The 24,554-nt window shown below is 39.9% G+C and overlaps 1 protein-coding gene across 1 annotated transcript; it reads right to left on the reverse strand.

Moving 5' to 3' along the window:
- Positions 1–756: 756 nt before the first annotated feature.
- Positions 757–22,596, reverse strand: sae1 (SUMO1 activating enzyme subunit 1). Its single transcript, XM_084063757.1, has 9 exons — positions 22,403–22,596; positions 21,352–21,463; positions 20,434–20,607; positions 12,367–12,512; positions 11,316–11,415; positions 9,802–9,907; positions 5,386–5,530; positions 4,390–4,459; positions 757–993 (listed from the first exon to the last, which is right to left on the reverse strand). The coding sequence occupies exons 1-9, from the start codon at positions 22,492–22,494 to the stop codon at positions 901–903; spliced, it is 1,038 nt and encodes a 345-aa protein (XP_083919883.1). The 5' UTR covers positions 22,495–22,596; the 3' UTR covers positions 757–900.
- Between the last annotated feature and the right edge of the window lie 1,958 nt (positions 22,597–24,554).

Genomic DNA, 24,554 nt, shown 5'->3' on the forward strand with positions numbered 1-24,554 from the left:
TATCCCCCGAGCAAGCAGGCAGACTATTAGCTCCATCTGAAAAATGTCAGCACTTAGGCAGGAAACCAGGTTCAAATCCGGGGTAGAAGAGGAAAGTTACATAGTGCTGCACCTGGAACGCATCTGTGTCACTTTAGATGTCTTTGTATATCTGCTATTTTTGAAAAATCGTAAAAAATATTTTTTAAATATTTCTTTCCGATTTTTTTTTTAGGATTTTTAAAATGTTTAGAAGCGGCCTCAGGTCTCAATGGGTTAACTGTCACGTGGAAAGAAGCGGCAGGCAACGCCATGTGTATCGGAGGAGACGTGTGGTGTTTACACCTCCACAGACCAACAGCAGGGGTTGGCAGTGACAGGTAGTGTATATATATATACACAGGGGGGAATTGGCAATGACTAAACTGTATCACACCTGAAAGACTATGTTGAGCAAGTATTCTTTAATAATACATCTTTGGCAAAAACAAAAACAAATGCAAAACAAAAACCTCACCGCTGTGAAATTCCGAATAACCCAAGTCAAGAAGCATGTTAAGATTTCCTTTTATCAAAACATTTTTTTATTACAAAAATGTAAAAATCCCATTGTGTGCTTGAGACATAATGGACCAAAAAAAAAGAACAAACAAAACAAAGCAAAAAAAGACATTTCGAGAATTACACAGTCAACATCTATCGGATTTTGTATCCAAACAAAAATTAGTAGACTTAAGTAAATAACTAACTACAAAAAGCTAAGGCAACAGATTACAGTAGGTTTTTGACTTTTATTTAATATAAATAGTCTGATGGTGAAAAAGAAAGTAAAGAACCAAATTTGCTGGTCACATGGGTGTGTATGCAACGGTCCAGTGCGAGAATCTCTTGGTTCGGTCCCAGTTGGGGTGCGTGTGTCGTTTACTTGGGGCCGAAGTAGTCGACGATGCCGTTGCCTTTGCGACCATCGAAGAAGAAGAAGTTCCTGTGCGGAGCGTCCCTCTGGGAGAGAGCCTGGAGAAGACCAGAGGAAGAGAATAAATCAAAACACATTCGCACAGTTTCTCACACCATTCTGTCAAATGACTGTCAACTGTACTGTGTTTATTTATGTACCTGTGCTTTGACTGGTAAATTAATCTACCAGCCATTTTGACGGGCAACAAATCGGCACTTGGGATGATGTTCTTCACACAACAATCTAATTTGCTGTTAAAGGTTAGAATCATCTACCCTCTGTGGCAAGGAGAAAACTTGTTTCAGCCGATTTCCCTCCCTCAATGACACACACATACGATCGTTGTCTTTTTCTCTCCAGGCCTCTCTCCGGCGCTCGATTATGTGTGTGAGATTAGATAATTTTGCGCAGTAAGACATCAGTTGGCAAGTTGCAGTAAGTTTCATCATCACCATGGAGATGGAAGCTTGGCCTTGTGCCAACACAATGACAAGACTCTGAACAAACACTACCTCTACCACCCACACAGTCACGTGCGTTACTTGCCCTCTCTCACACATGCGTACTCACTCTCACTCCCTCTCTGCACAGGCAGAGGCAGACACAACAGACTTATCCTGACTTGACCCCCTGTGTTTAAACTACAGCCCGAGGCCTGAGGCAACAACACAGCTCAGCTAAATTATTTGTAATCCACTCAGAGTTTGTAGTCAAGTCTAATTCAGGTCATGTAGTCAGACCATGCCCCTGCTCCACGGGGGAGTGGATGAAAGTAAATGATTTTCGAATCCAGTTGTTGCCTCACCTAACCCTGAGTCCTACAACTCGGTTGTAGTTACTACGATGGCAGGAAAAAACATCTAATTTTTTAAACCACAGGACACAGGGGCTGTGGTGTGGCCCAAAGTCCACCAAGATACATTGTTCCAGACGGACGGGAACAACGTATCGGAATCTACCATCTGCGATCACAAAAAGATGCATCTCATCTCAAGTAGTTGTTTTGGAAATAAGGGAAAAGGAGTGTGAGTGTGTGTTTATGTACAGTGTGTGTGCATGCACACACACACGCACACACACACATGTGCCAAATTGGAAGGCAGAATAACACAAGAATGTTATGCTGTTTCAACAGAAAAATATGAGTTTCCAAATGATGTTTGTTTCTCTGTCAATGAAGCAGGTATAAAAGACCCAATATAACAACAGTCTGAATTGACCAACAGTTGGCTGATAGGTGGTGATTTCTCATTTATCAAACTAGAGTCTCGGGGGGCGTCGACCCCAGCCGCGCACGGGGCTCTAGGGCTGTGAGGGCGCGCTTATTTTGGGGTACCAAAATGGTGGGATAGAAGTGTCCAAAAGTAAAAAAAAAAAAAAAAAGAAATTGGGAAAAAATGTTTATATTTATTTTTTACGTGGTGGTCCGCGGACCCCCTGTGAGTGTTGGGACCCCCGGGGACCCCCCTGGAACATGGCGGACCCCTTCGGCTGTTTTTTTTTTTTTCATGAACGTCCTTGCTTGTTTCTGTCGCTTGTTTTTGAAAACCTGACATAAATCTGGCATCCCGACTGACATCACTGACGTATCCTTGGTATTTGTACTTCCGGGTTGCATAATGATGACATCACTGTCGAATCCTTTGGTGTCATGAACCTACGCTGGTTTGTTTACCAGATTTAGCAGGACAACGTGCTGTAGTGTGCCCGGCACCGTTTATTTTTGTGTTTGGGATGTACATGGCACGTGAAGGACGGACATATTGGGATCAAGACATGAGTGAAGTGAAAGTAACGGCCTGGGTGGAACAAAAGAGGTACGTAAGAAGGGGGGGGGGGTTGAAGCGAAGGACCTGCTTGTGTGTTGTTGTGGAGATGCGCAGAGTTCAATGGCGGCCGCTCGTGTTGTTTCGGCTAAAGCCGTCGCCGTTCGGTGTCGGTGGTGCGCACGGTAAACGGTACGAAACTGTTTCACCTTCCGTTTTGTCCGTAATGTGGTGAGTGGAATAAATTATGTTGCGATGTGGAAACTGTGAAGTGAGCAATGATAGGTGCCCTACGCCACCCGTAAATTCTGCGCGTCCGCCGTGGCTACTGTGTTGGCGAGATGTGGTGTGTCGGCGTTGTGTTTACTCGATTACAGAGCTGTGGCTATAGCGCCAGCGGCGCGCGGAAGTCACTCGCCGATTATATAAGTAGATATATACTGCAGAGCACAAACCCTAGAGTTGCAGGACGTAGACAGATATGCTAGATAACTACACAGATCCTGCTGTTTTAATATGTCAATCTTGGCGATACAGGCCATCACATTGTATGTACGTATATACTGTATGACTGTGTTTGAGTACACGCCAGTGCCATTACACGTGCACTACTATTTTATGTACACGACTGTGAATATACTCCATTCCTGCACATTTCATGCATATTTGATATCTGCTGCTAAGTGATGTAGCTTACTTACACTAGAGACTGATGTTCTCACTGAGGTTTATTCTTTGAGTACACATCTTATGAATATTTCATACCATTCTGTTATTTGGCATTTTCCAAGTACAATATAATTTTTTAGAGTCTAATTAGTCGTCTGTGTACATGTACATAATATGTCAGAAGTGACTAAGTACACTGCCCATCATCATCAGATTACAACAAAAGTTGAAACTTCATATATTAGATGCAACCCATCATAGAAAGGGTAACGTCATGCTCTATCCATTGTGATAGCAGAGAATGGTGTCCAGAACACCATAACACTAGCAGTGTCAGGGCCTGTTCAGAGCTACACACGGAATGGAAACCCAGACTCTAATAAATGTTATGACCGAGATCTTAACATTTAGCAACAAGCTGGGCAATGGTCAGTGGTGGAAAAAGTACTCAAATGTTTTACTTAAGTAAAAGTACCAATACTGCAATATAAAAATACTCTGATACAAGTAAAAGTCCAGAATTCTAAATTTACTTGAGTAAAAGTACAAAAGTATTGGCATCAAAATGTACTTAAAGTATCAAAAGTAAAAGTACTAAATATTTGAAAATAGCAGATCTACAAGCTCACAACGCGTCGCGATGCGACGCGTTGTGAGCTTGTAGATCTGCTATTTTCAAATAGCCTATGTATAAAATAGGGCTAAAGTTGTTAACTCTTGTTTCATAATATAATGATTTATATCTAAAGTAACTAGTAACTAAAGTGTTCAAATAATTGTAGTAGAGTAAAAGTACAATTGTAGTGGAGTAGATGTAAAAGTATAGACAATTGGAAATACTCCGGTAAAGTAAAAAGTACCTAAAAATTGTACTTAAGTACAGTACTTGAGTAAATGTACTTAGTTACTTTACACCACTGGCAATGGTAATGTCCAACTCAGTGTTTAAGCCTAGCTCTGCACATTCAACCACACAGGTCAAGAGAGGTGCATTTAATTATTTGCGTATTGCCTCACCTTTACAACTTCCTGGCTCAGAACCCCACCCACCACGGCACATACTGGGGCCATCTCAGAGAAGCAGTAGCTAATGACAAACAACATGAAAAGATGAAGAAATGTTTTACACCACACACAGAGTTTCGTTTGGGAGTTCATAAATTAGATTTGTATTAACCCATTCAATCCGGGATTCGACTTTAGATTTCTTTGGCTATTCGAAAATAGCAGATATACAAGCTCATAGCGTGGCACCGAATGCCACGCTATGAGCTTGTAGATCTGCTATTTATTTTTTTACATCATGAACATTTTTGCAAATCTTTGAATATATATATTTTTAAGCGAACACTTTTAACTGAAATCTTTGCTTCTGGGGATTCTACAATTCTACTTCTAAATCCTAACAGTTTTTGGAAAAAACTTATGTTGCTATAATATCAGTGGTTCTCAAACTTTTTCATGTCAAGGACCCCAAAATGATATGTATTTGGCCGCGGACCCCCATCTCAAAATATGTTGTTCCAGGGACCCCCAGAAGCTTTGAGTTACAAATGTTCGCTTTTAAAAATATATATATATTCAAAGATTTGCACAAATTTTCACGATAAGAAAAAAATAGCAGATCTACAAGCTCATCTGTGTCATCAATGACACAGATGCGTTCCCGGTCTTAATGGGTTAATGTGATATTTTCCAATTGATAGAAATTACATTTAATTAATGTTCATATTATCTCCATACAAATGGAGTTCTTCAGAGATGCCAGAGCAATGTATTTCTGATGCCATACATTGCAACGGGCAAGGCTGAGATTTAGTGTCCTGCTCACGGGCACTTTTGAAGGACAGGAACAGTCTTGCCCAAGTACTTCAGAGCTTTTACATTGTAAATCTCATTATAGTGAAACTTTGTGGACATTTTAACCCTGTAATGGCGTTATCGAAGTGATATAATTATTTCTGTACACCTCATTTACAGTAACATGGTACACATTTGGAGACATTCGTCTACCCAATAAAGTCGTCCCCCAACAGGTCACCGCCCAATCCCATGGCCTCAAGGACATCATCCCGGATCTGTCTCAGGAGCTGGCTGTCCTCCGCAAAGGACTGTGTGTCGGGGTCACGACCCTTGTCTGTACGGAACTTCAACAGAACTGTGGAGGGAACGGGAAAATACAGGAGGAGTGAAGAGGAAAACAGAGGAGAGGGTGAAAACACAGAGCAAGGAAGAGGAAAACAGAGGACAGGAGGAAAACACAGAGCAAGGAAGAGGGAAACAAAGAAGGAAGAGGAAATCACAGATGAGGGAAGAGGAAATCACAGAGGAAGGAAGGGGGAAACACAGAAGGAGGAACAGGAAAACAGAGGAGAAAGAAAAAGAGAGAGAAACAACAATTGAGTGACTGGAAACATTTGTCGTCCCCAAAATAGAAGACATATGTAACACTTTCCCAAGGACTTTGTCTTCTCGTATAAAACATTGTGCTCTTGGCAGTTATGATGTCATCACATATTCAAGTGACTTTGAGTGAAATCAAGGTATTGTACGTGCAAGTGCTTTCCAGGGTGAAATATCTTCTCATGGAAAGACCTCATATCACCTCGATGTTGTAAGGCAACTCCTCGATGTTGCACCATCAAAAACCTATAATCTGTTAAGGTCTGTGTCTCACCACCACTACACTATCAAAGCGCGTTGGCAAACGTTGAGTGAACGCACAACTCCACTGCGGGTCAAATGTGTCCTCCATGCTTGCACAGACTATAGCTTCCTCTTCAGAGTCTTCATCTTGAATGAAGGAGCCCTGTACCAGAGAGCTATAGAACAGTACATTTGTGTTCATTTAACACAAAGAGTGTACAAATGGACCCACATGGGTCCATTTGTTCACCCTCTATAAACATCCAAGGATTTGACAGTGTACTGATTGAGCTTAGCCAAAAAGGGCACACTTGATTTGGGTGAAGGGTGGGACAGAGCATTTAGCTCAACTGACTTTTATTTTGTTACACAAGAGCGCTCATGCACACGCCACCCCCTTATATCCTGATTCAGTCTGTCCATTAACCACATCAGGAAGCCTCATACACCCACAGCCATTTCCACCCGTAACAGTGTACACACACACACACACACAAGCTGCCCTTTATTTCTTCACCTACGCTCATTATCAGTGAAATGTCAATCTTATCACCACCTCAGTGCCCTGCCCATCATCCTCTGATCTGTTTGTAGTGAGACAGGAAAACCGTCGGTAACAGAGAAAGAACCACTTCCTCATCAGTCACCCAAAATATCTACTATCTCCAATTATAGGAATGAAACAAATAAATGACAACAATTACGCTGTTTCCATTCATAAAGTGAGCCTGATAAACGGCAGACAAATGACAGGTGGGTGGCAAGACAGGAACAAGGCAACAGTGGCCACAGCGGATGGTAAAATCTAATTCAGGGGTCTTCAACAGGGGGTCCGGGACCCCTAGGGGGTCCTCACAGCTACTAAGGTCCGCCAAATCTTTGTGTGATAAGATTTAGTTTTTTTTACATTAACTACTTGAACCCTAGAATTCCTTTTCTGAGGGGAACATTAGCCGAAAATAGCAGATCTACAAGCTCTCAACGCCTCGCAAAGAGGCTATAGGTGTAGAGGGGAAAAAATAGCAGACTAAGTAAAAAAAACTTTAATCTGAAACACAATTTTATACAATATAGAGTAGGGGGTCCCTGGTTCATCTTTCTCTCAGCTAGGGGGTCCTTGGCCTGAAAACGTTGAAGACCCCTGATCTAATTTAATCTGCTACTTTGATTGTCATGTGCATCATATATTGTACAGTAGCTGTATCGTTAGGATTTCATATACTTTTAAACACATTCAATCCGGGAACGTGTCATTTTAGGTTTCTTTGGCTATTCAAAAATAACAGATATACAAGCTCACAGCGTGGTGCCACGCTGTGAGCTTGTAGATCTACTATTGTTGAAAAATCGTGAAAATTTGGAATATATATATTTTTTTAAGCAAACTCAAATCTTTGCTTCTGGGGGTCCCTGGAACAAGATATTTGACAAATGTTCGCTTTAAAAAATATGCATTCAAAGATTTTCACTATTTATCAAAAATAGCAGATCTACAAGCTCATTTTTGAATAGCCAAAGAAATCTAAAATGACACAGATGCGTTCCCGGATTGAATGGGTTAATATAATAGGCGCCTTTAGATAGAGAAGACAAATGTCATTTGATTATCTGGTGTCATTTCCTGTCCCATTCCTATGGATGCCGTAGTAGACGTATAGATATGCACTGGCTGTCTTTCCAGGGCAAAATTAACTGATTACACTGTTGCCAGTCTTTTATAATGACTTTTGGCATTACCAAGTTACACTGTATACTCTGCTGACAGAAGAGCTAAACATCAAAAGTTGACGCGGTAGCATCATGACAGGTTAACTAAAACGAAACACAAAGCAAACCAGAAGGGAGGATGTTTTGGATGTGGTTTACCAACAATACAAAACCTGTTAGAGTGGAAACCCCGGTAGCTAGTCATATCCTACTTTATTTCCTGTTCTTATCTGCTACTGCATGTGTATCTATTGATGTCATGTGGCGTTGTGCTGTTCCCTATTCAACAGTGTGTGCACATGACTGGCCATGGACAGCCTGTGATGGAAACTAATGAGTACTGTACACGTTAATGGGTGCCGGTGACGAAAGGACAATAACAACTCTTTAGAAATGTCATCAGACACTGAAAATAATCTGAAAAACAGGAAGATGGGGGTTATGCGTTAAGGTTTGTACTTCGGGTCATAAGGTTCCATCTCTAACCACAGGGCGGGAACCCCTATTTGTAACCATACCTTTCAAGACTGGAACCCCTTTTGGGGTTGCTGTTGCTATGTACAGTATATAGCAACATACATTTTTGGTAATTTTTGAAAAAATATTTGAAGTTTTTCAGAAAACTTAGGTCAGGAATTAAAAGGCATTTTTAGAATCGGCCTCAGGTCTAAATGGGTTAAACCCTACATAATTTGTTGACCAGGGCCCCCTCTACACTATATCTCTTTTGCGAAAACAGACGATCTGCAAGCTCATCATGCGATGAGTTGTGAGCTTGCAGACCTGTTATTTTCATGGAATCTTCATCCATTTTTGCTGAATGTTCATCTGTTATGACATGCCCATAATAGGGATGCTAGGGTTCATGTGGTTAACAGTTGGTACCTAGCCGATGTCGCTGACATTGAGTTCTGCCTTTCATGGCATCATGAAGAAGGTGGTCAATGGTTTTATAACTTCCAAGGCTTTGGAGAATGAAGATGAACAACCTCATAAAGTAACACACATTCATTCCTGGGAGCTGCCCAAGCACAACGGCAGTATTTTGCAGTGGTGGAAAAAGTATTGTACTCAGGTATTTTACTTAAGTAAAAGTAGCAATACCACAATATAAAAATACTCTATTACAAGTAAAAGCCCTGTGTTCAACAATTTCAAAAAGTTACTTGAGTAAAAGTACGAAAGTATTGGCATCAAAATATACTTAAAGTACCAAAAGTAAAACTACTAAAATGTTTGAAAATAGCAGATCTACAAGCTTACAACCTGTCGCGATGCAACACGCTGTGAGCTTGTAGATCAGCTATTTTTAAATAGCCTATGGATAAAATAGGGCTAAAGGGGTTAATGTATGTTTTATAATATAATAATTGATTTCTGCAAAGTAAAAAGTAACTAACGTTTTCAAATAATTCTAGTGGAGTAAAAGTACAATATTTTCCCTGGAGTAAAAGTACTGAAAACTGGAAATACTCCAGTAAAGTAAAAAGACCTCAAAATTTTACTTAAGTACAGTACTTGAGTAAATGTACTTAGTTGTTACTTTCCACCACTGGTATTTTGTTGCTGAATGTTAAGCACTAATTCTGTCTCTATATTCATTGTTGAATGAGGAACGATGCACATTCATTCGCCCTGCCCCACACATCCTTTGGCTATATCCTACACTGCTATTTTGAGAAGCTTGATATGGCAGAGAAATCTACAGCTCCCAATGGAATTGGGAGAAAAAGGGGTCAAATGGAAAGGCAAGGGCAAGATGTAACACCTGGCAAGTAAGGTGTTTGAATAATATTCCAGGTTTCATGATTACATCATTATGAAAAAAAGAAAATCATAATTTTCGATTATGTTAGATAAAGTATGGTGTCGATGGACCCCATTATTCAAACAAGGGAACATGATTTCATTTCTAGTTGGCACAAAACAGTAGTATATCAATTTCAAATTGCATGCCAACTGCCAAGAACAGTATACTAATAGATGCCTTATGTAGTATACGGTATATTATTATACAGTAGCATGGAACAGGCACACAGCATATGTCTTGGAAGATGCCTGACTGAGTAGTTATACCATGGAGGAGGAAGTAGTCCACAGGCGTGCGCTTCAGACTGGCTTTGGCCTTCTCATTCGTCCAATCAACCTCAAGAGCTTCCTTCAGGGAGCAGAAATTGGATGTCTGGTTGGATGGACAAGAAGACAAAACATTGAACACAGTAAAGGTTGTAGCCATGGCATATTCATCATCATCTGATTCTATTCTTCTGTACTTCACTCTGCATTGGTTGAGTTCAGTGATAGGACTGCAATTAACTTAGTGATTATTCTATTGATTACTTTTTTTTAATTATTAATTGAATAATTGAGAAGTGTGTTTTTTATAATTGTCCCTAGATCTGTCTAGATCTGTCTGTTTGTCCTTCTTTTAAGCCCATATATGGAGATCCCTGATGTCATCAATATGATGTAATAGTACTAACGAAGTTGATTCTGAGGAAGACCAGCAGGCAGCAATACAAAATCCCTGCATATGGGAGCCAGAGTGTGCAACACCTTTTTGAGTGGTGCCAACCACTCCTATATCTGACTTTGTCTGTGTGTCCGTCCGTATGTCCAATAAACAAACATTGATGACAACATCAATACGGGGCTCATCAAAGGCACCACTCTCTTAACACAGGGTGTGATTTTTTCCTCTTTGAAAAATAACTACTTATTTTCTATCAATTACACACCCAATGAAGCCTTGAATTCATGGATATTCTTTTGGTTTTGTTGCATTCCTAAGCCAATAATTTGATCACCGGCTGCGTTTCCGGTAGGAGACTCAAAGAGACTCTTTTGAGTCTCCTACTGGAGACATTAGCATCTTTCCACTGGTCATCAAATTATTGGCTTAGGAATGCGCCAAAAACAAAAAGAACTCTATGAATTCAAGGCTTCATGGGGTGTGTAATTGATATAAAATATTTTTTTTTTCCTATTTGTTACCAGGGGTCATCACCTCACCACAGCCTTTGTGGCGGCGTCATAGACTTACCTCCAGCTACTATGATAATGGGTAATGCACGTGATGCAAGGACTTTGACAACGGGTACAACACAATAGGTATTGCATAACCAGAGGGGCATGCGGTCCCGACGGGCATTGGCCTAGTTTTTATAATCGAATACATTGATTACTTTGATTAACTGTCCCCACCCTCTATTCAGTGCCACTAGCTTCTATTGGTTAGGATCTTTATTTTCACCCCCAGCCAGTGGCCATTTCATGCAAAGATTCCCAAGCCACATGGGCCACTTCACCAACCAGATTTGTATTTTATTTTTTAAAGCAAATAGCAAATAGCAGATATACAAGCTCATAGCGCGGCACTCTGTGCCGCGCTATGAGCTTGTATATCTGCTATTTTCGAATAGCCAAAGAAATCTAAAGTGACACAGATGCGTTCCAGGTCTTAATGGGTTAAACGCCAAAACTGCCTAACATGTAAATGTACCGACTGTGGACAAAACCTCACAACAACTGACGGGTGAGATGCTGTAAATGTTCACCATACATACAATGAAGTCCACAAGTCCTCCTACCTTCTTGATCATGGTAGTCTCGTTCGGGTCAATCTTGGCTTTCTTGGCCTCAGGGCCGTCATTGGAATTCGCAGACGGCTTCACTACCTTTAGCTTCTCCCTGGGGGAGGACAGACAAGACATTATTAGTACAAACGATGGTACGAATTTACCATAGTACTTGGACATGTGTTAATTAACTCATTCACTGCCAGAACCTTTTTTTTTTGCGTTTGCCCACTGCCAGAGATTTTTCATTGAAAAAAAAAAAGTACTCAGGAGCCAAGATACAGAAGTTTTAAGTTTTAAGTTAACAAGGAAGTGGATGGGAGTCTAGAAATCATATCTCCTTGGTCTTTGGGTCAAATTTGAAAAAAAAAAAAAAAAAAAAAAAAAAAAAATTGAAAACATTTTTTTTACGTTTTTTACGTCAGTGGCGGTATTGGTTAATTACGTCAATTACGTCAGTGGCAGCGGATGAGTTAAGGCATGTGGTAAGTGAGACCACAGAAAAAGCCTGTTTCTCATGTGTTTGGAAGCACGCAACTCACGAGTTATGCACGCATGTGCGCGGGCACACACACACACACACACACACACACACACACGTCATGTTGATCACATGCTTAGAGGAAGCAGGAGCATCAAGGTTAGAGAAGTGGGCTTTAATTATAAGGTTTCAGGTACGGCTTCTCAGAGCAGCTGGGCTATCTGGGTGAGGCAAGTCTAGAACTTCCTTGGATTGCCCTTGAGCAAGATATTCATCACACAAATGCCTGGGGAGAATATGCACGCACACACATGCTTTATGTAGAGGGACCAATTAAATGATTCAGTATAAATCAAATAATATAGGTTTTACACATCTTAAGGACAAACAGCCTGGCTACCCACCCAATTATAGCCGAGAGTGAGGAGAATCTTGCAACTGTTTGGCCTTTTTCTTCGAAAGCCACTAATAGAACGTGTATTAAAGAAAACAAAGACTATCAACACTATTAGTCTACACACATAACAAAGGCCTCTAATGTGTGTGTGTCTCTCTCTCTCTCGCACATACACACACACTTACTCCACATAATTGTGCTCTGGTCCAAGATCACAGAACATGTAACCGTAGTAGCCATAGACGTCACCACAGAACACCTTGATTTTGCGTTTAGAACAGAGCTGGTCGACGCGGACCATCAGATCCCTGGAGCATCCTGTCAGACACACCTGAAGGAGGACACAAACATTTGGTAGGTTGGTTAGGGAGAATGCTGGGTAGAATAAGTGCACTTTATTAAACCCCATACCGGAAAATATGAAATAAAACACAGCACACAAATATCAAACATGAAACCCAAAACGATAAAAAAAAAGTAAATAAAGACACCCACAGATGGGTACAACGTGGCATATTATATTGCACACAAAGGCAAAGGAAAAATGATTATCCGACTATACGGGAAACACATTGCAGAAATTATCTCCCATCTTTCCTACAGTTACTGGTTTGACAGCAAACTGAAAACGATATTGACAGAGTCCATTCCAATCCGTTTTAGTGAGAGAGGGAAGCTAACTGCCATAGACTAGACTAGAGAGTAAATCTGTCAACTGATTATCATATCGTTATCATCAGGTGGAAGAAGTACTCACACATTTTACTTAAGTAAAAGTAGCAATACCACAATATAAAAATACTCTGTTACAAGTAAAAGGCCTGTGTTCAAAATGTTACTTGAGTAAAAGTACAAAAGTATTGGCATCAAAATACACTTAAAGTATCAAAAGTAAAAGTACTGAAATGCTTGAAAATAGCAGATCTACAAGCTCACAACCCGTCGCTTTGCGACGCGTTGTGAGCTTGTAGATCGGCTATTTTCAAATAGCCTATGTATAAAATAGGGCTGAAGTGGTTAATGTATGTTTTATAATATAATAATGTATGTCTGCAAAGTAACTAAAGTTTTCAAATAATTGTAGTGGAGTAAAAGTACAATATTTGCCTAGTAAAAGTACTGAAAATGACTCCAGTAAAGTAAAACATACCTCAAAGTGGTACTTAAGTACAGTACTTCAGTAAATGTACTTTACGTTACTTTCCACCACTGGTGGGTGGTGCCAGTGACACTGGAAGCCCTAAGCCTGGCAGAATTAGCGCCATGCTCTAGCAGTAGGCCTAAACAAACAAACAAACCAAGTCTGTTGTTGACTGGATCATGCCGTTCTTAACAGGGTGTGGTGGACAGAATAAGACACAGAATCAGCAGCTGGCTACTGTAATTCGAGGGTTGGGTCCATCTTATCCTAGTGACCAAGCCCAACATACCCCGACACCCCCAGCACACAGATAAGACTAGAGCCCAACCGATGCCAGATTTTTGGGTCAGATGCCGATCCCGATTTTGGAGAGTCCGAGACCACCAATTACCAATGTTTTGACCGATTTTGTCGAAAAGTGCAAAGAAAAATACATTTGATTAAAGTTTCTATTTGAGAACATTTACCAAAATAATAAGAATAAATTACATTCTTGATAGATAAAACATAAGCACATACATTGAACTTTAATTTATTTAGTCACTTAAGCCCTTAAAAAAACAACAACAAAAACAGTCAATCTACAAGCTCACATAAAAAGTCGAAATAATGTCCGACAAATCGGGCTGACGCAAGACAAGGCTGTTGGTTCATCTTATTATACAGAGGCAAGAAAGACTGTGATCAACCTGACACATCTGAATTACCCTTTTGTGGTAAACCCATCCATCCATTACTCCACAACACAGCAAAATACTTTGTGTGTGTGTCCTTAGAAAACCTTGTTTCCCTTTTTATATAAACCCATGATTGTTAACAACGGTGGACATTTTAATAATTAATAACAGTGTCCTGCTAACAGGAATGAATAGTGTGTGGTGGCATGACATTGCTGCACCCCACAGCTACCCAGATGGTCTGTTGGTGGATTCAGCGTGAAAGAATCTTGCACACTCCCAACCCCGTCCTCTTATGATCTCCCATGGCCTGCTGTGCGACACGGGAGATGTATCCATGGAAAAAAAGATAAAAGAAGCAGGACCAAGCAATCCACATCAGAGATGACCCCCTTTTGCGTTTTTCCTCACTCCATCTCCAGGTTTAAAACAGTGCCATCTCTCTCCTCCCTAACAATCCACAGGATCCCTTCCTTCCTCGCTCTAGTCTAGCATTACACCTTCTCTCTTTCTCCTCTGTCAATATGGGAGACTGAATGGATTAATAACATCCCTTTCTCCCCTCCCTCAGTTCCTTCTGCGCCCGCCTTTCCTCTCTCTTTGTACTCTTCCCTTGCATCCTCCCTCGGCCCTCACATCCCATCTTGCTGTTCTATACCGTGCTCCCTCCCTCCTCTCTCTGTCCTTGTGTCCATCCACATCGGGGCCCTAATAACCTGCCTTCCTTCTCTCCAAGTCTCCCCGCTCCAATTTATCTAATCTTTAGACAGATGCTTGGTTTAAAGGGATAGTTCACCCCCAAAATGACTCTTTCTATCGATTAGTCACCCCATGGAGACTTGAATTCATGGATATGTTTTTGTTTTTGTCCAATTCCTGCTAAAGAAAGATGCCAATGTCTCCGGTAGGAGACACAAAGGAGACTCTTTGTGTCTCCTACCAGAACCGCTGCCGGTCATCAAATTATTGGCTCAGGAATGCGACAAAAACAAAAAAACATCCATGAATTCAAGTCTCCATGGGGTGACTAATCGATAGGAAAAAAGTCATTTTGGGGGTGAACTATCCCTTTAATGTTTACTTTATTTTACTAGTTATTCAGGTTATTTTCTTTGCACTCTTGTGGCCCTTCACCCTGTCACTTGTTGACTAGGGCTCGTGCCATTTGCTCTGATTTCGAACAGTAAGTTACTCTGAACAAGAGCATCTGCTAAATGCCTAAATTGTACATTTTAAAACGGAATACTCCTCCCTTCTTTTCTCATCTCACATCTTGACTCTTTGTCCACTAAGCCCGTCTTCCTTATCTCTAACCTCTTTCTCCTCTCCCTAACCATGTTCCAGCTAGTAATGTCAAAAACTGATAGTTCTGTTGTTAGCCAACATCCTCATCTGGTTAATTAACAGTTATTAAAAAAGAAAGAAATAATGGTCTAGCCCAGAGGTCTTCAAGAGGGGCTTCGCGACCCCTAGGGGGTTCGTGGAGGTACTGCAGGGGGTCCGCGAAATTGTTGTTAGATTAGATTAAAACATTATAATTATAAAACATTTTTTATATTTTTGATTGTTTCAAAAATGTCCATTTGTCTTTAAATATTTATGTTTAAAATAAATCATGATTCTGTCCATTTCGAATAGCTTCTATACATGATTATTGTGCAATTGACAGATTGTTGATAGTATTGACATTGGTTATGTTAATAACAAGGTATGTTTATAAATGGCATTGGTACAGACACCCTACTCACTGTACCTTGCACATGTATGTTTAAAATAAAAGCATGAATATATTAATCTGTATTATTTTAATAGCTTAGTATTGAATGCACAATAACATGGTATGTTTATACATATGAAATACAATTTTATACATAATTATGCAATATATGTAGCCCCCTCCACCCTACGAGATAGGACAGTGTTATTCAACTGGTGGCTCGCGGAGCTTTCTTGTGGTCCCTGGAACATATTCCATGTTCCAATGTAAAATTAAATGCATGTTGGTTGTACAGGATGAACATTTTGAATTTTGGTTGTCATGGAAGCGTCTCATATGAATGAAAGGTTTTTTCATTAGTTTTGAGCACCCGGGTAATAAGAGCACAACTCATAGTTTGAAGTTGATGCTAGTTTGAAGTGGATGAAGATGGAAGCTGGACAAAGTCGACACAAAACTAACGCATACACGCTAATGGATGCATAAGGAGAATCATTTCTTTGGTGTTATTAACAACATCCACTCTAAACTCAGAAATAGTTACAAATGAATGGTCCGTGATGGACTGCACTCAAAACCCCTGTTGTGTTGATTAGTTTTGTGTGGATTTTGTCCAGCTTCCATCTTCTCCATCTTCATCCACTTCAAACACATCATAAGAGCTTGTGCTCTTATCACCTGGGTGCTCAAAACTAATGAAAATAACTTTCATTAATACGAGACGCTTCTATGTCAGGGACCCATGCACAGAATACACTGACATACTTCCTATTTTCTTCGCCTGTGCACCAAGAACTGACACAGAAATGTTCCTATCAAACATGAAAATGCATGAATGCAGTATGAAGCAGGCCCTAATAAGTTACAATAATGGACATAATGTGTCCATTATTGTGTCCTATCGGACCTATAGCACACAACAAACGGTTTTGTTATCACGGTCTTGTGGCCCCTGACTTCAAGTCATTTTACAATTGTGGCCCCCTGCCTAATCTAGTTGAATATCCCTGAGGTAGGGGGTCCCTGCTCCATCTCCCCATCAGTTTGGGGGTCCCTGGCCTGAAAACGTTGAAGACCCCTGGTCTAGCCTAAGGCGGAAATGCTCGCAAACTGAGCTATGCCTCGTGCGTTTTCATTTTCCTTTGATCTCTCTCCGATCAACCAGTAGGAGTCCCAGTGCGGAAATGCAGATTATGTGGAATACGTTGCATATGTATTTATTATGTAAAACCAATATGCCGATAAGCATGTTAGATATTTTTAAATAGTGGCTAAACTAGTTAGCCGTTGACATTCCTAGTTCTAACTTACCACCCTCCATCCTACTATAGTCTCATCCATCCCTCTGCCTTGTTCCATTCTCCTCCCTGGTCCTCCCCCCACACCCTTTGTTTCTCCCCCCCCCTCCTCATGACCGTTCCCTGACACTCCCAGAGGGAACAGACTGCCAATGTATCCAAATAAAATAGGAAGGGGGAAAAAAGAAAAAATACACACACAAAAAGACCCCTTTAAGACCGGGAACGCAGCTGTGTGTCATTTTAAGATTTCTTTGGCTATTCAAAAAATGGCAGATCTAGAAGCTCATAGCGCGGCACCGCACTATGAGCTTATAGATCTGGCACAAAATATTTTGAGATGGGGGTCCGTGGCAAAATACATATAATTTTGGGGTTCCTTGACATGAAAAACTTTGAGAACCACTGATATAGAACAGACATTTTCCAGAAGCAAAGATTTGAGTTCAAAATGTTGCCGTGCTATGAGCTTGTAGATCTGCTATTTTTGAAATCTAAAAATGACACAGATTCTTTCCCAGTCTTAATGGGTTAAATGTCTCATTTTGCGTTTAAATACACAGGACTACATTTATGGTGTCAGCCAGCATGTCTGTGTTGCTTGAAAATTAAGTATCACAGGATTTCCAGACTCATTTCCATCTTGATAGTTAAAACATAATCCTTACTTATGGAAATGTGTAATATTTATTTATTTAAAAGTTCTTATCGTTTCATTTTAGTTATACCTAAATGACAACAAAGATAAAATAACATGACATTGGTGGATGAGTTTACCCACTGTGTGTTACTGGGAGTATGTACATCTTTAAGGCTTAAGTGATTAAATTGCCAATGGGTCTACACACACTATTGTATAGTCTGCTGTACGACAGTATTGCATGGGGGAAATAGCAGATCTAGGTTTCACACTTTCACTATTTTTCAAATTAATGTATTACTTTATTATTAATTATTATAGTTGGAACCAGATTTTTGGGCTGAATGAAATCATTAAATTCTGGTAGAAAATATGTTCATGAAAGGCTTCCAAAATAATAATCACTCTCTGTTGGTTGTAAACGAAGAAATGGTGCCATTATTGAGCCATAACCATGCAGGTGTATGGATCTCCATGGCGAGACAGAAAAACATTGAGGAAGAATATTACACATACAATGGAGGCCATCTAGTGGTCATATTGAATATCGCAAAGACAGAGCTTTAGAAGCACTGATGTACTTAACCCATTTTGCTCAAATCTTTGCTTCTGGGGGTGCCTGGAAGAACATATTTTGAGATGGGGTTCCTTGGCCAAATACATTTTTGGGGTCCTTGACCTTGACATGAAAAAGTCTGAGCACCACTAATTATAGCAACATACGTGAGGATTTAGAAGACATTTGTAGAATCCCCAGATAGATTTGACTTACAAATGTTTGCTTTATATATATATATATATATATATATATATATATATATATATATATATATATATATATATATATATATATATATATATATATATATATATATATATATATATATATATATATATATATATATATATATATATATATATATATATATATATATATATATATTTATTTTAATTTTTTTTCAAGGATTTGCACACATTTTCATTACTTTTTTTTTTTTGCAGATCTACAAGCTCATATGTAGATCTGCTATTTTTGAATAGCCAAAGAAATATTAAAATGACACAGATGCGTTCCCGGTCTTAATGGGTTAACCACTTGAACCCCAGCATCCATATTCTGGGGGGAACATGGACGTGTCATGTGTTTCCCGGGTCAAACCAGCTTCCGAGCCAATCAAACAAAGCTATGGGAAATGAACTGGAACAGGAAACGGGTATGTATGCCACCTTCGGAAAACGTGGGACTACAGTTTTGCACAGAGCCGATTGTGGCAACTGGAGACCTCCTGTTTCAATAGACATACTACGTATGCATTAGGAGGCGCAGATTGCCCCGAACCAATATGGCGGCCACATTGAAACATCGCTCCAATAAATTCCAGCCGTCAATGACATGTATCGTAACGTTGCTGTCCAGCAGAAACCAGCTAACTCATTTTTTCCGCTTTTGCTTTTTTTTCCCATAAATCAGTGCTATTGAACACCCTTTACGCCTGTGTGTTGATTAAAAAAAATATTGAACCAATGGAAAGTATTAAAAAGTACTTCTGACAAAATCAGCTAACTCCATTGGATCCTCAAACTTTCTGCTAAACCAGGTAACTCCAGCAAAGGGGGGTGGAGTTAGCTGGTTTTGCTGACTCCAGGCTCCACCCCCTTTTGACCTTCAACCTCATTGTGAGCTTGGAGGTCCATTCAGCTGTTCTTATCAATGATGAACAAAACCACCTAACTCCACTTTTTGTTTTGTTTTTGTCATTTCCTGAAAAATGAACATTTTGGAGTTCTGCCGGACAGCAGAGATATACTAACATGACTACTGTCTATGCTTTGCACATTGTTACACCCATGGCTCTGGGCCAAGGGCCAAGGCTTGGATATTTACGATGAGCCCAACACGGAAGCTTATGAATGGCCAGAGTGTGGCACTGTTTTACCCTGCGCCGACCTGCGGTGTCAGAAAGAATTTATTTTAACGCAAGTGAATGGGTTTTTTGACAAACTTTAGACTAGATTTTCTTACCGTAATAAAAATTGTCATAAATTCTATATCCTTCCAGTCGCTAGTTTTTAAAGTCTCCTTTCAATCATCAGGATATGCGTTTTGCTAAATTATGGTCCCATTTATTCTAAAATTGACGATAAAGTAGGCTATGCTCCAGGAGGGCGGGATGATTTGATTGACAACCTACACAACCAATAGCATTCATTCCCCGCTCTTGATTGACAAGCTACCCAACCAATAGCATTCTTTGGGGGCTGTTTTCCGGTTCCCTGGTCACATGTCTGGTCTCAACCAATAGCGTTTGAGTTCCGGCGTGGCCAACTGTATATATTAAAGATGGGAGGATACACGTTCCTGAACTATCGGCTTCATTTTCGGTCTGTAGAAAGCAGGGGAGTGGCTTTGTCCATTCATTTTTTACAGTCTATGCTCTGGGCACACCTTAATCTAACACACCATTAATTGTATACATGCAGCTGCATTGCTTACTAGCATGCTATGTTTTTCATCTGCTGCTGTAGTTTTGAACATCAATTGGAAAACAGGTTCAAGTGCAAAATCATCCACTTTGAAGGAATGACATAATCCATCATCGTCAAATTATGGTTACATAAAAACATATGACACAATACTTTATGACTGCTAAAGACAAACATATTTCCATATCGTCAGAAAAGCATCACTCCCCGTATTCATGATTGTGAAACTTGTCATAGAACTTGCAATAGCAAATACGCAGAAATCAGACAAAGTTAACTTTAACTTTCAACTTACAGCATCAAATTGGAAGAAGAAATCATCTGGTTTGTCCTCAACCTGTTCTATATCGGCACATACTTCCACCATGGGGTTGAGGTACTGAGCACGCTCTAAAGAGGCCTGAGCTCGGTTCCGGCCCTGAGCCGTCACTGGAACCAGGAACTGGGCTCGACACGACTCCTCTGTCACCTAAAAGAGATGACATGGGTAATATGGATGGGAATAAATGACTAGTAGGGTGATCACTGGCCGGGTGCCAGGTGGTGTACTAATTGCCATTTCCTAATACAAGATTTAACCTACCAAGTGAATCAGAATCAATCTTTATTGTCATATCACATTACAGGTAAAGTGGGTGAAATTCTTAATTGTGCAGGCTCAGTTGCAGTTTAAAAGATAGATAGTCATCTCATAAAGAGAGAGGAGAGGCATAAGTGGCCAGAGGAAGGAGATTTTCAGTTATAAAATATTTCTGAAGATTGTTCAAAGATTAGTATCTGGGTATGTTTGCAATACTGTGATTGATGCATGGTATACTGACTCAGTTGTGTTAATACAAAAGACACACATCTTACAACTCATATCAAGTATAAGTCCAATATCTGACCTGCTTGTAGATAACAGTATTTCACCCTACTCTATATTGTCTTGGTAAAAAACGGTTACTGAATGTTGAAAAAGGGAGACATTTTAGTATTTAACTGATATTTGTCAGGACTTGGGACACCCAGATTGAAACCGGGACAATCCCAGAAAAAAACGGGAAGTCTGGTCACTGTTGTATGTTATGGGCATAGCCTACTCCTGCCAGTACCCATGATGACATGAGCCTACTGTAGAGGTGGAGCAGGTCCCTGGGCAACAGATATTGGCTGCACAGGTCATGTTTCGAAAGTACTGCCATGGCTACTTCTATGTGTGCACGAGTAGTACCTCTTCATGATCCAGCAGAGTCAGTCCTTTGACACCTGCTAGAATGAGATTCTTGGCCACTTCAGCTCCGAGACCACCCAAACCCACAAGGAGAACGCGAGAGCCTCGCAACCTGGAAAACAGACATGCCAAGTATAAACAACCGCACTGGAGTATCTGAAGCATTCATTTGCAGTGGTAGAAAAAGTACTCACATGTTTTACTTGAGTAAAAGTATCAATACTGCAATGTAGAAATAGTGTGTCTCAAGTAAAAGTTCGGAATAAAATAATGCACTTGAGTAAAAGTACAAAAGTATTGGTATAGGGCTGAAGTGGTTAAAGTATGTTTTGTTATAATAGTATAAATCTACAACGTAATAACTAAAGTTTTTAGATCATTGTAGTGGAGTCAAAGTATAATATTTGCCCAACGGAACCTGAATGAGTCTGTAACCTGCATATATGGAAGTATCCAATCTGATATATGATGAACCCTTGGTGTGTGCCTGCTTATCACCTCACTGACATGTACAATTGCTTTCAATGACCTGTGCCCAACTCGATGTAGCGTTTATAGATCATGGACTGTTTTCTATATACATACATGTTTTTGGAGATTTTACGTTGTGTATTTGTTTTGTTGTCTGTTATTATTTTCTTTGTGAGTGTTGTCTGTTTTTTGTTTTGTTTTGTTTGGATGTTGTTTATATCTTACTCTCACTGTTTGGAGATACTCTGTTTATTTGCTTATTTGCTTCAGTTAATGTCTGTACTACCTATGAGTATGTAAAATAACAAAAACGAATAAACAAAACGTTAAAAAAAAAAAAAAAAAAGTATAATATTTGCCTGAGATGTAGTGGAGTAGAATTAAAAGTACTGCAAACTGGAAACACTCCAGTAAAGTAAAGAATACCTAAAAATTATACTTATAAGTATAGTACTTGAGTAAATGTACTTAGTTACTTTACACCACTGCATGAAACAAGGCAATCACAATGCAAGCAAGCCGACTGCCTTATCAATGACATGCTAGTTAGCTTAGCTTAGCTAGCTATAATGAATGCTACCTCTTCTGTGCATCCAGCCCCCACAGCCTGATCTGGCGATCATACTGAGCCGCCTCTTCCTCGCTGATGATCGGGTCCTCCTTCTCAATCATATCGATCGTTTAGAAGATGTAGACGTTTGTAGATCTGTGTAGATCGTTCGTAGATCTAGTTTGAAACACTGCAAGAGTCCCGCTATGGATGCTGTTACAGTCGCTGTGTGATGACGTGACACAAGCGTCCAAGGGAAAAAAAACAGCAGCAGACTTGAATTGATAATTATTTATGGTCCAAAGCCCAGTGGTGTAAAGTAACTAAGTACATTCACTCAAGTACTGTACTTGAGTACAATTTTGAGGTACTTTTACTTTACTGGAGTATTTCTATGCTTTTGCTTTTACTCCACTACATCTCATGAGGCAAATATTGTACTTTTACTCCACGACAATTATTTGAAAACTTTAGTTACTAGTTACTTTGCAGATATAAATTATTACATTATACATTAACCACTTTAGCCCTATTTTATACCTAGGCTAATTGACGCGTTGTGAGCTTGTAGATCTGCTATTTTCAAACATTTTAGTACTTTTACTTTTGGTACTTTAAGTACATTTTGATACCAATACTTTTGTACTTTTACTCAAGTAAACTTTTGAATTCCAGACTTTTACTTGTAACAGAGTATTTCTACATTGAAGTATTGATACTTTTACTTAAGTAAAACATTTGAGTACTTTTCCCACCACTGTCCAAAACCATAAAGTTATAATATATCGCCCAAAACCAATCATCCAAATGTCGCTTTCTTCCCCCCCCCCCCCCCCCCCCCCCCCCCTTTTTATACAACATAGATCACTTTGTCTTGTGCCTTGCAGAAGTGTAGGCTATCTTTTAGTTCTAGGCGCCTCACATCCATTGATTGAGTTACACTCACATTATTATCTTTCCGGGATATTATATGTGTAAACTTGTGCTTCTGACACATGGGGAAATGTTTCTATATCTGTTGCTATTTTATTGCTATTGTTATTTAAACTATGCGCCGTATATCAGTTATTGTATAGCTGCTATTTTAACTGCCTCATGACATTTGTATCTTCTAACTATGCACCTTATTCCATGGATGGATTATAGACCAGGCCATTGGGGCTACCAGTAACAGGGGCCCTTGGGAAGCCTTGGGCCACAAGGCTCACTGACAAAGTGACAATTTACTAAAATGTATAGTTAACTCTCAAATACATAGGTCCTTCAGCCTATACAGTACAAAACCCCTCCTATATGGACTTAACAGGGCCCCCGGCCATCCTATGTACTTGCCCTTTTACTGTAAATCCAGTAAACAGGTCTCAACAGGTGCTTTGTATGACCCAGCCTTACAATTTGAGTACTTAACTTAAGATAAATGGCCCCGGGGCCCCTGTGAGTCATAATTCGTCCCTGCTTATTCACTCTCTTTAGGGTGGCCATAGCTGAGTGGTTAGTGAGCCCGCCTAGGGAGCCAGAGGCCCTGGTTGCCCCAGGTTCGATTTCAGGCCACGCCAGCATATGTGTCGATGAAATGAAATTTGTCCCTGAGCAAGACTCTTAACCCCTAATTGCTCACAGGTTCTCATTGGAAACAAGACCGCAAGGACTTTCATGAACGACCTGTTAAAAGGAATTATCCTTATCCTTACTCTTATTATGGATATTTGACACTTGACCCGGTTTCCTTGGGGGTACATACATACATACATACATACATACATACATACATACATACATACATACATACATACATACATACATACATACATACATACAGTACATACATACATACATACATACATACATACATACATACATACATACATACATACATACATACATACATACATACATACATACATACAAGCAGGCCAGATATCCAGTACATGAGAAGTTGTAAAAAATAAAGCAGCATATAGGTATAGTAACAGGTGCGTATTACATGAGGTTGAAATAGCAGCAGATACAGACGGTGCAGAAATAGAACATTAACAGCTGTAGAAAATAGTCTCACGTGCAGGTGAGACATTAAAAAAAAACTAATCCCGTGTGGCATGACAGCCTGACGCCAGGCGGTGTTCAGGGCTTGTTCAACAGTCTAATGGTAGCCAGGTGTAAACTGTTGAGAAATCTGGTGGTA

Source organism: Gymnoscopelus microlampas (genome assembly GCF_963454915.1).
Source record: "Gymnoscopelus microlampas genome assembly, chromosome: 8".
Lineage (NCBI taxonomy): Eukaryota > Metazoa > Chordata > Actinopteri > Myctophiformes > Myctophidae > Gymnoscopelus > Gymnoscopelus microlampas.

What these genes read in the sequence shown, in the direction of transcription:
- sae1 (XM_084063757.1), bottom strand. Translation starts at nt 22,494, where the DNA reads ATGATTGAGAAGGAGGACCCGATCATCAGCGAGGAAGAGGCGGCTCAG. An exon ending in CTCTGCTGGATCATGAAGAG is followed by an intron (nt 20,608 to 21,351) that starts GTACTACTCGTG and finishes CATCTCTTTTAG; the next exon opens with GTGACAGAGGAGTCGTGTCG. An exon ending in TTGGGGGACGACTTTATTGG is followed by an intron (nt 4,460 to 5,385) that starts GTAGACGAATGT and finishes GTTTGTCATTAG; the next exon opens with CTACTGCTTCTCTGAGATGG.